Raw genomic sequence first — 11,928 nt, 5'->3', positions numbered from 1 at the left:
CAATCATAGAGCCGGTAGGCGGAGTTCAGACGCTCTGGAGGTGTGTCTGAACAATACGAGTCTACAGCTGCATACTGTATCCAAGTCGGGGAGTAATGGCATGAGTAGTGCTTTATACTGTTTAGACAAGCGTTACAGTGCGCGCAGGAAACTTAACATTCGACTCTTTCTGCTTCTACGTCAGTCACTAATTCTTCCCGCAGGCACTGAGAGGCGAGGCGGAAGACGGTCGGACACATTGTAAACTTAGTCAAGAGCGACTAAAGTCCCCAAACTCACACGCTGAAGCTGCTTCAAAGGCAAACGATTCATCCTTTCTGACCAAAAGGATACTCTGCTGGACATGTGAATTTAAAGGAGATACTTGCCAAGCACAACCATGAAACCAACGACTGCCCCGTGTTGCTTCGGCTTTCTCCTGACTTGCCTCTTGTTCGGGTCGAGCTCTTCGCAATCAGGTGAGTGGACGCAGCCGTGTCTCCGTGGAGCTGCTCTCCGCGCGCAGTTACTCTCCGTGGAGCACACTTTCCCCTTTTACTGTTGTTTTTATGCACGTAACGTGGGGTTTTCCCTCCACGACTGCTGTCATGTCAACTATCAGTCAGCAGAAACATGTTATCAAGAAAGGTCTCAAAAGGGCTGACGCACAGGTGCTGGTTTGAAACAGATGGCAGGTTGTAGCGGGACATATCTGTTGTGCTGAGCTGAAGGAATCAGAGGCAGTGACTTGCTCCCTCTTCTCCGTGCACAGAGCGGCACTGTTGAATTTGAGAGGGAACGGAGAGCATTTATTGTCCGTCGCACGTGTCCTTTAGACACAGTGTGGACACACACACACACACACACACACACACACACACACACGGAGGAGTGACAGCCTTGCTTTACAACAGGCTACTGTGCTCTTGTCTTCCCTCCTGTGGCTAAACAGGCTGTCTGAGGCTCGACTATGTTTCAAAAGTTCCTTCTTGCTTATTTGTCCTCCTCCCCCACCAGTTTATCCATAAACCACCATGATAATATGGGTATAATAACATGTAACTCCTGCATCTTTTTTTTAATTTTTATTCTCATGTATTTGATTATTTGATCAACTACTTTTAAATGCAATGTCCCGCAGGGACTTGGCTTGGAAATAATCTATAGTTGTGTTTTCGTCGTGATCCTCTCTCACCTGAGCAAATGGTGATAGCAGTGGTGGCCATTTATCCATCTGCATTCAGTAAACGGGATCAAAGCGAAGCGGATTACCATGAATTTACAGCATTCCCCATTTTAAAGTGAGACCCTTCGGGGATTCTGTGGACCACAGTTTGATCTGCGCTGTAGCGCACTGACGGCGGCAGTACCGTGTGCACAGTGCAGCGGCGCTCTTTACGCACAGGGGAGCGCGCGCCCGCGTGTGTATGTGTATGTGAGAGAAAGAGATCGAAGGGCTTGTAAAAAGCATGTCCATAATTCACACACGGTTGCTTCCTTTATCCATCCATTCGTTCGTTCTTTTTCTGGTTGTCTCGATATTCTTTACACACAGTGAATCCCCTTGTGTGTGGAACTATATGTAGAATGAATGGCTGTTTGCTGTGACTGCAACATTTAAATTAACCGTAACAACGTATACACATGCATACAAAAATGCTCCCAAGCATGTAATATGTCAAAATAGTCTTAAAGTTGTTGAATTAAAGTGTCTAAGCAAGTGTTGGAAATCTGCATTGGATTTAAAATCATGGCACCTTCTTTTTTTTTTTTTTTTTTACGAGTGGAGAGTTCTGTCCCATTGCACCTGGTCTTACTGGTCTAACATTTTAGTGGAAATGTTTTCCAACATATTTAGGAACATTATCACATTGCTAGACGTGGAAAGCCTGAATGAGACATATTTTGCAATCCGCACATTTAATGTTATTACCAGTGAAAGCGTAAAGCACGGAGCCACATCTGTAACATCCGATCCGCTTCCATAGGAGTGTGATTGAATTACAAGGTAGGATCCGTGTCCTCCTGCCATTTTACGCACAGAACATTTCTCTCCATGAGAAAGTCAAACGAATCATCCCTCACTCGTTCTGTTCCATAAAAAAGAGCAGGCGTTATTTGCCATGCTGTTAGATCGCACGTCGGACAAACGTCCTGCGTCGTTTATTCACGAAACAATTTTGTTTTTAAATTTGACGGGCAGATTGGAAAACAAATATCAGTCATTTGAGTAAGTTTCGATTCATCACAAATGTTGTTTTGCAGTGATTGTACAAACACATGTTCTCGTAGATGCTGGTGTAAAACAGATTGCATTCCATTAGAACAAATAGACAATCAAACGATTCCCTTTTAGAAACAGCCTGTGTTTCAATAACTTCCCAGAAGAATTGATCTGAATCGGGAGAACCCAGCGCGGTGATCGCAGTGGCGGTGGCGCAGGCTGATCGCATCCCCTGGTGGGATCTAAACTCTTCCAAAAGAAGTGCATGTGGAACCGAAAGGAACACAAAACAATCAGAGACAAACGTAAAACGAGCGGATTATATACATTATGGTCGTCAACGCGGATTAAATTCTGCATGCGAGTTGGAAAGGCAGAGGAAGTAATGCAATGTGTGCGAGCGTGTGTAGGCGTGTGCACGAGCGCGCGCGAACGAGTAGTTGTCTGCCTGTATTGGATTCGCTTTTATATGCACGCTGTACAGGGGTTTTAATGAACCATGCAATTAAAACAAAATAGAGAATATGAATTTATTGCTTTTTTTTCTATAAGGTTTATTGATGCGAGCTAGAATCTCTCAAGGAGTCATTGCAACGTAACACATTCCTGTTTGTTACACATCTTTTACCATCAAGCTGTCACCGTCCAGCATGTGAAAATCAGGCCCGTTCTAAACCAACACAAATTTCTTTTTCTTTTCTTTTCTTTTTCTAGCTGAGGAGCTTTTACTTAATGTAACTTTCCCAAATTGTAATTGTAATCCTTAAATCGAACCAAACAATCACCTGAAATGGAGTTAATAAGGTGTTCACATGACAGCGGGGCCCATGTCTGCCGGATGTGAGGGTTCGAGTCCCTGAACTGCTCCTCCTGTGACTGCAGCAATACACTGGAGCTGCAGGATAGAGGTGGGGAATGCATACAGCTGCCGATTCTGAACCATATGGCTACGTTCCAAAACTCTATTTGTGTTTATGAATATTCATAGGTTTTGTGCACAGGAGCACAGGCAAGTCATCTGTTCCGAATGCAACTGTGTATGTGTGGAGTGGGTTTTCAATTAGCATGAACATCCTTAAATGACCTTGTTTTATAGCTCTCAGCAGCTTCTTCTTTCCTCTGATTGAAAATGTTGTTTGATTATTCAGGATTCTGGACTGCCTTTTTAAAATGTAATTGTTGTTTGATGGCTACTCTTTACTGCATCCTTGCTTGTATAGAGGCCCCACTGGCAGTGCAGTTCCACTGTGAAGCATGTCAAAGTGTTTACAAGGGGTCGAGTGAGGCACTCAGAGACTCTCCTCAATTAAGGAGGTTTTTTTTTCTTCTCTTTTGCACTTTTTGCACTTGTCGTACACTATTCTTTTTTTAATGTATTTTTCTTTCTAGCAGTCTGAAGCATAGGGAAAGAACGGCGTTATATTTAGCGGCTCACACAGCTCTGCTTTTCCACAAAGCCCTCTTGCAGTCATATCTTTGCCTGCTGTCGCCTGATAAAGGAGCTTTGACCCTCCACCGCCACTAGGCTTTTTATTAGAAGAATGGCAGTCTTTGATTAGGTGGTGATCCACTTCCATTTGTTGGATAAAGGAATGTGAACCTTTTGTGCTTTTATCTCCTCTGTGTCTGTCGGGGTGAGAGATGAGGACCAACTTAAGGCCATTGATCCACTTTTTGGAGAAATCTGTGAAACTAATACAATCTGACACCAAATCTTCCAGGTTTGCTTTCATGAATTGTTAAGAAGTGTTTTCAGATGTACATAATCACATTATTGTTTCCTCTTATCTGGTGAGTTTTTGTTGATCTTTCCTTCCAGTGAGTGACGGTAATAAAAACTAAAATACGTACCAATGCCCGTACCTTGCCATGAGTTACTGACAGCCAAGAGAAGAAAAAAATAGCCTCAAGATATTTGCTGCTGAAAAGAAATTCTAACCATTTTTATTGTGTTTTTCTCTCCTGGGGATTTCACCCTGCAGCCAGATAAAGAATAAAAAACCTTCTGTTTGTGTAATCTAGACTGTAGTTTCATTGTGAGAAGAGTGGAAACCATTAAGTTTCCTATAAATCTCTACATCTCTCAACACACAAACTGCTTTTGAACCGCTGGCATCAATAATACATGTGTAGCACCCACAATGCGGCCCAAGAATCCCTCATGAAAAATCACTCTAATATCCCAACTGGGATTGAGAGTGTTGTTGTGTACAGTGACCAACTCAAAAGGGAGTCTATGACCTTATGGTCCATAATGGTGTTTTTAATCTGCAATGATATTACTGTAATATTCTGTAATTACCGCCACAGGGACTTATGTCTTTTATATTTGTATCAAATTCTTCCAAAATGTATTTGATTAAGCCTTTGTTTAGGCCGACAAAGGGTATTGTATCATTATGTTTGTTCAATCTGAAGACTGCATACATTGTTGTTCAGTTCTGACTTGTTGATGGCCTCATAACCAGCCCGGCTGTCTGCAGCCAGCAGAAATGATTGGATCATATCCCGTGTGACCTTTACAAGCGCTTCGCCCTCATTTATCACCTGCCGATATAAATGCACCATACATGTGCATGTGTTTTTGCCATGCATCACTATTGGATCAGCTATTAAATGTCCCTTTTGTGAAGGATGTTGTAATTGGATTGAAGCATCACGCATGTCTGTACATGTGTAATTTGGCCAGCTGTTTATCATGTGTGTATTTAAAATGCAAATGCTATGTTTGAAGCATGCTTTACAAGCAATTAGTTTACTGCAGATTTGATAGGCTCTGTTCAAAATGGAATGCTTTATGCTGTTTTCACTGCCTCCTATGTTTCTCTGCTTTTCACGGTTTCTCTTTTTGCTTTCTGTAAATTGAGCGAGCTTTGAGTTTTTGTGTGCAAGAGACTGAAAGGGAAAGGAGCCAGAGAGAGACACGCAAATAGAAATACTGATAGCCTCTGTGCAACACAGGCCCTGAGTGCTGAATACACAGCAACCAAAGGCCTTCATTAAAAAAGGTAGTGCAAATACATATACACACACACACACAAGCAATATCTTTGACAATATACCGCAGCTAGTTTAGACAGATTGGAGACTTGAGTTTCAGTAGCGGGGAAATCAATTCGGTTGGCAAATGTGCATTTAGGGCCACGAAGAAGAGCTTGCAGCATGAAATAACAATACAACTCTCAGGGCTTCTGCTAGCATTCAGCCTTTTGGAGTGTTAAAATGTGTTGAAATGGGAATCGACACAAACGACAGTCCAAGAAAAAGAGGCTAAACAAAGCGGTTTCATCTACAGTGCAGACACCTCTGCTGCAAGTCTATCTGGCAAAATACATTATTTGTTCAGAAAGAAGTCTGTTGTTTTTGTAATCATAAAAACACAAAATGTTGACTCAAAGAGCAAGCGAGTAAAACAATGACTAAAACCTAGCTAAGTTTCGCACAACTTTACTCAGAAAGATAAAGAAACTACGATATGATGAGAGAACCAGTTGTTGCAACATTTTAAATTAAACATTTATAATGTATCCTCATACACCTTGTTTTTACGCTATTTTACGAACAAGTTACTTACTCCTCTTTTTTTATGCACTTTCTTCCAAAAGTTTAGCAAGGTGTGCTCATGTATGCTCTTTACATGCATACAGTCTTTTCCAAATCAACTCCCGTCTTCACAGGAAACAACTTAGTTAGGTTTAGGAAAAGACGGTTTGGGAAGTGGTGTAACTTAAGCACGGAAGTTATTTGACAAATAAATCAAAGTTGTCTTCTCAGGGAACGAACAACAGTCTCCTGAAAGACCGTTGTTTTTGTTTGACCCATCTACCTTCCCTCCTTGTGTGTTTTTGAGATATTTATACTTCCTGCTTCACGATAACATGGCTTGAATTCAAATTCATTTTGCGGGATATCTACAGACGCTGAATAAAAAAATGTCTATCATTGTGGACTGGTGCCAGTGTCACACACACACACACACACACACACACACACACACACACACACACACACACACACACACACACACACACACACCTTCATCCAGGGCCACCAGTCTAAGGTATAAGACAAATGTGCAAGATTCACCCCTTTAAACTCTATCTACCCCTATTTTGCAAGACAATGTAGATGTCGGGAGCCTGAACACATCATGTATGTCTGTCAGTTTTTGTGACTTCTGATCCTCTTTGTTGTTGCTGCTCCTCTTCTCACAAAAAGCCCGCCTGTCCTCCGCATCCTTCTGAAGGGCTGCAGAAGCCTGTCAGGCACCGACCCCTTTGACAACCATACTTTGAGGGCTTCAAAATGTAGTGACAAAGGGTCTGGGAAAACATGCGCATATACTGTATGCACGTTGATGTGTGCGGCGACTGTGTCTGTCAGTGTTTGTTTGCACGGCTGCAAGGTTGGAGGGAAAGAGGGTGACTGACAGACTAACGGAGCTCCAGAGACTCTCCCTCCCTGCTCCAGCGTCTGCGTGTTCCTCTTCCTCCACCCACCCTCTGTCTTCATCCGTGGCTTTGTAAGCCTCCACATAATGTGGTAGCATTATAATGACAATGGAAATTATGGCTAATCTTTGTTAAGACACACTCATTACTGCCGCGCTTCAGAAAAGGAGTCCAATGATAAGAGTTGGTCTGCCATGTTTTTTTTCTCTCTCTGAAGCGACAGCCTGACATATTGGAGTGATGTGTTTTATTCTCACTTTTTTTTGTGTGGAATTGTTCTATTCCTGCTCAAAGTTAATAATGGTGGCAAACATATGAAAGGATGATAATAGGCTGACAACTCGGGCATGAAAGACTAGCTCCACCTTCAAACAAGCTTTTCATGCAGTTCTGGATGTGGGTGTTAAAGGGCTGATTTCTCTCGACTCTCTCGCTCTCTGTCTCTTTCCTCTTTTAGTAATCCCCTTTATAAAATATTCATAGCTAATCTGCATTTACAATGTAATTACAGACAGGCTTTGAGTGAGATCGGATATGGCCGGCGGAACACACGCTTCACGCAAAATCTTTGATTTGTGTGCCTGAATAAATACAAAACAGACTTGGGGGTTAAGTTCAAAGTACATTTTTAATAAATTCAAACGCAAACATTTTTAAAACTAGTCAGTCTGTACAGTTGTAGTAAGAGTTGCCTTTTTTTTTTTCATAGCAAGAACTCACAACGTAATGCTACGTTTGCATGTGTACTTTTCCTCTGCATCTTGTATTGGAGTGTAGTTGCTGGCCCCTTTCACACCGCCTGTTTGAGGCGGGACTGTTGTGCCATTACTCCACCTCGCTGTTCTGTATGAAAGGTAAAGAGGCGGAATCGGGGGACAGAGCGGTTCCACCGCTAAGCCTGCACAGGGAGAGTCACATTGCCGAGCCAACGTCTGTGTGAAAAGGGACAGTCCGGTAGGCGGAACGCAGATGCTGTTGTGTTCAATGCCATGCCTCTTTTGCTCCTGTGATGCCGGGGTGCTATCCCAGACCATACACTGGACTGCCGGTGTTTGGCTCAGTGCGAAAAGCAAATTGGCGGGATTGCGGAATCAATGTGAGAAAAGGGGCTACTGTAAAGCGCTGTTGCTGTGCACACAGTCATTATAATGGCTCCAGCAGAATGCAATGCGAAAGAAAACTATCCCTTCTGTCTTTTGGTTTTGCCCTTATTGTTCAAACCTCTGTTCCCATCTTTTGGGCGCTGCCTGCCTCCGTTTAGTGCTAATGGAGCGGTGTGCCCTGTGTGCTATTCTTGCAGGTCGATTTTTCACTTGTGTTAGAGGAGAGGGAGGGTGGCGTCCTTTTAAATGAAGCACTTGGCGTTTGTGACCTGTAATAAATGAGTTTGCAGTCAGTCATGGCAGCTGTAAGGAGACATCTGGGAGAGGGAGAGAGAGAGGGAGAGAGAGAGAGGGAGAGAGAGAGAGAGATATTCAGACTTTACGTGGGGACCGTTTATCTATGCATGGATGAAAAATGGCTGCACCAAAACATGCTCGCGTTTAAAATAAAAAATAAAAAAATCCTATTGTGAAATGTTAGCAGTTTGCTATACGAATGGGACAAGGAGAGAAGAAACGGAAAGGTTATACCAAAGATAATCTTACTGTAATAACATAAGGATTAATATTAAATTACTTTGATATCACCACTCAGAGCAGAACATTTTCAAATTGAGTACCAAAAGCACAGTTTGGCAATGTGTAGGGTCTATGTCGCATATCAGGCAAATTGCTTTTTTCATCAGCAATGTTGACGCGGAAGAATCAAGTCAAATCTATTGCTAACACATGTTAGACATTACATTGTATTCTGATAAGACATGTAATCATCTAATTGAATGTTTATGAAGACAGTGATATTATTTGTGCTTTAAAATCCCTTTACTGGCATACTGCCCTCTGGAGTTACTGTATAAATACTAAATTGTCAGTTGATTTCCTAAAACTCCTTTGGGAGATTTTTTTTCTGACCACATTATGGTAATGTATCCCTTTTCATTAACATCAGTCAAAGATGCTCTCATCCATAACTACACAATTAATCATTGTGTATGGTTGTAATTAGAATTGTATGTGAATAGGTTTATTTACATTATTCTTTAACATTTAAAAGGATTTTTTGGTTACTCTTCTTGGCCTCTATTAGTGTGGCTGTCGCTGGTGTGAAGGCACAGTCACCTTGCAGCATTGCAGAAATAGCGCAGCTCTCTTTCCCTGGATGTGAAGGTACATAAAGCACAGGATGAGAGGAGCAGGAAAGGCAATTGACCTTGGCTGCTTTGGGAGCTGGCTATATAATCGTCCGGATGGATGCCACGGTTCTGCACCTTGGCAGAGAGGGAGGGGAAGAAAGAGGACAATGCTGAGTATGACAGTTATTGCTCATAGTGCCGAAAAGCAGATTTCTTTGGGATTTATGCACAATTGTCAAAAGTGAACTATTGTGCAAAAAATAAATCTTGTTTTTGGTAGCATCTATTTAAAAAAGTGATTTAACTTTTTTGCCTTAAAGTGTTTAAAAACACACACCTATTTCACTCAGTTGTGGACATCCCAGATATTTAAACCTAAAGGAAACTGTTATTTTATTCAACGCCTGTCAATGGCGTCATATTCCCTGTGTGCATGCATCAAATCTGCCAGAAGTCATCATACATGTATTTATTATCCATTTTTATGGACAAATAATGCTCATTTCCAGGTTCATACCTGTATTTTAGGTTTCTGGAACATATTGCAGCCTTTAATGTTTAAAAAATCTCTTTCTTTTCTTCATGTCTGTCTGCAAATACCTGTATTCACCCTCTGTCTCAAATGCTCCATTATAACACCTGTCTCTTTAAGCCCACCTCCCTAAAAAGTCCAGTCTGCTCTGATTGGTTGTTTTGAACTTTAATCAAAAGAAGGATTTTAGTCATCAGACGCTACTTAACAACGTCACCAAACTCTGCCTTTTCTTATTGTTTTGATTGAGAGACCCCATAGTGGCAGAACATATTGTGCGTTTATTACTTGTGTCGATCTTTTTTGAGCAACTTCAGACTTATGGAACTGTAACGGAAAGCGTTACATCGTGTGTGTGTGGTGGTGTGTGTGATGTTTTGTGATGGGATGGGTGGGCGGGATGGGAGTGTATGTCAAATGGGAGAGAAGCTGACTAAGTGCGACCCAGGACCAAAGTCAACCCTGCCGCTTCGCCCTGCTGTGCTAGACTGTTTACCTGAGACAAGGGTGCTTTATCTCAGCCAGTCACTGCTGCTCATGTAAACACACGGGGGGGAACACTGTATGTCGTGCTGTTTCCAGCCCCCCGCCTCTGTTCCAAAACCTCTCCCCGACAGAGAGACATTATCCCCCGATGGCAAGGTGAATGGGGTGCTGATGTAAGATTATTTGTAGCAGCCAGGGTAAGATAGAAAAAAAGAAGGGATGGGAAAGAAAAATTCTCCTAATTTTAGCCCGAGAAGGGCAGGCAGGCAGCAGGGTACACCGGAGGAGAGGTGTCTTTCAGCGAGGATGGAACATGGGTGGGTGTCTAGGGAGTCTTGGTTAAAGTGGTCGCTATCACAGGGGCTGGACGAACAATTAATCAGCAATGTCCCAGTGGGGGAGCTGGGGCTCTGACAGAGACACTTCATTCTGCACAGAACACACACAGACCTGCTGACAGGCTCACCCGTAGCTTCTTCTCACCTCTTTCTTTCTGCCTCTTGGCTTAGCTTGTGTCCTCCTTCCTTCTCTCATTTCCTTCTTATGCTTTTTCCCCCCTCCCTTTTCTCATGTCCACTTTCCCCCTCATCCCCTTGACTTTCTTCTTGTCGCTTTCTTTTGGTCGTCTCTCATCCCCCTCTCCCCTCCTTGTCCTCATCTCCTTTCCTCAGACATGTGTATAGGTCTGTGAAGCGCTTGATTAAAATGAGTTGAGAGTCCCTTTTGTGACCTGACAGCAGACTCTGTGAGAGTTGTAGTTTTATTGCGGCTGTAGTGGGAGACAGGGAAGTGGGAAGAGAGGAAAAATGAGGTGAGAGAGGGTGGACTGGTGGCTATAATTCACCCTTACCGCCCTTCCCTCTCTTCCTCCCTGCCCTCATCCCTCCATTTCTGCCTTCCTACCCTCCTCTCTCTCCCGTCGGCTGGCGCTGAGTGATTGATGGATGCAGGTTTGACATGGCCCGGTTCACCCGAGGGTGCGAGCAAGGACACTGGTGAGATTTAGCCAGATGCTGGGGAGAGGCAGACAGGGAAAGTGAAAAGACAAAGGAAGGACAGAGGGTGTACTCGACACTGTTGACCATCATGGCTTGCCAGGGTTGCCAGGGTGAGTAAGCTCTTCCTCAAACGGTGCACCTGTTCTCAGTTTTCCATTGCATCACCCTGTGGCTTTTCCCTATGGCCAGGATGAAATAAACTAATATGATTTTCACTGTATGTGTATAATAATAAAAATAAAACCTTATTTCTGAGTGGAAAATGGAGAGAATTTTTGTTCCTGATAGAATTAAAGCACATTGACACTGCTCACTCCAGTTGCATTGAACATTTCAAATGGCTTCAAAGCAATTAGGATTGTAGAAGTTTCTCTGTTCATATAGTATACGTTCTATAGGATATCAAGGCATTTTAAATGGAATTTTTAGATGACATCATCATTATACTGTTGCCTCTTTATGTACAGCACACAAAACAGCTTTATTCAAAACAAAGTATAAAAATAAGTATATACATCTGTTGTTGATCCTCCTCTTCAACCTCTAGCCTGTCCTCCTTTATACAGTGACACATAAGCTGTAGATATTGTTGTGTTCATTGATATAGACATAAGCATGCTCTAATCCTAAACATACCAACAGTAAGTCCAGTGTATGTATGTATCTGACTTGAATGAGCTGAGGCTGTGTTCTGTGTTCTCCTCCAGGGGGGTCCTGGTCCTCTCAGTAAGCAAACACTCACTTGACATAGAGCCAAGCAAAGGGGAACAAGGCCCACAGTGTCTCGCTGCTCCAAGGGCTTTGTCCTGGAGGAGGCTCCCACTGTGGCTCCCGGCTCCTAACCCCACGTGACACGCCTGGAGATGAGGCACTTGTCTCATGAACATTGTCCGTATAGGGAAGTGCTGAATCTCCAGGATCCAACATGTCAGATCTTGGCAAAACATATCTGATTACAAGAAGCACATCTCAGATGTTTTTTAATTTTTTTATTATTATTATAATTAACCAAGAACTAATTG

General features: G+C 42.8%; 1 protein-coding gene across 1 annotated transcript in view; it reads left to right on the top strand.

The window, feature by feature from the left end:
• Window positions 1–379: 379 nt before the first annotated feature.
• Window positions 380–11,928, top strand: part of erbb4b (erb-b2 receptor tyrosine kinase 4b) — a gene marked incomplete at both ends in the record, with an annotated part of 274,023 nt that continues 262,474 nt past the window's right edge. Inside the window, one exon of the mRNA XM_079231242.1 lies at window positions 380–458. Coding sequence (XP_079087368.1) covers window positions 380–458 — 79 coding nt within the window. The remainder of the gene's footprint in view (window positions 459–11,928) is intronic.

The sequence above is a fragment of the Taurulus bubalis genome (genome assembly GCF_910589615.1).
Source record: "Taurulus bubalis genome assembly, chromosome: 15".
In the NCBI taxonomy this organism is placed as follows: domain Eukaryota; kingdom Metazoa; phylum Chordata; class Actinopteri; order Perciformes; family Cottidae; genus Taurulus; species Taurulus bubalis.
Note: the sequence above shows the minus strand (reverse complement) of the source record. Positions and strands in the feature narration are given on the sequence as shown.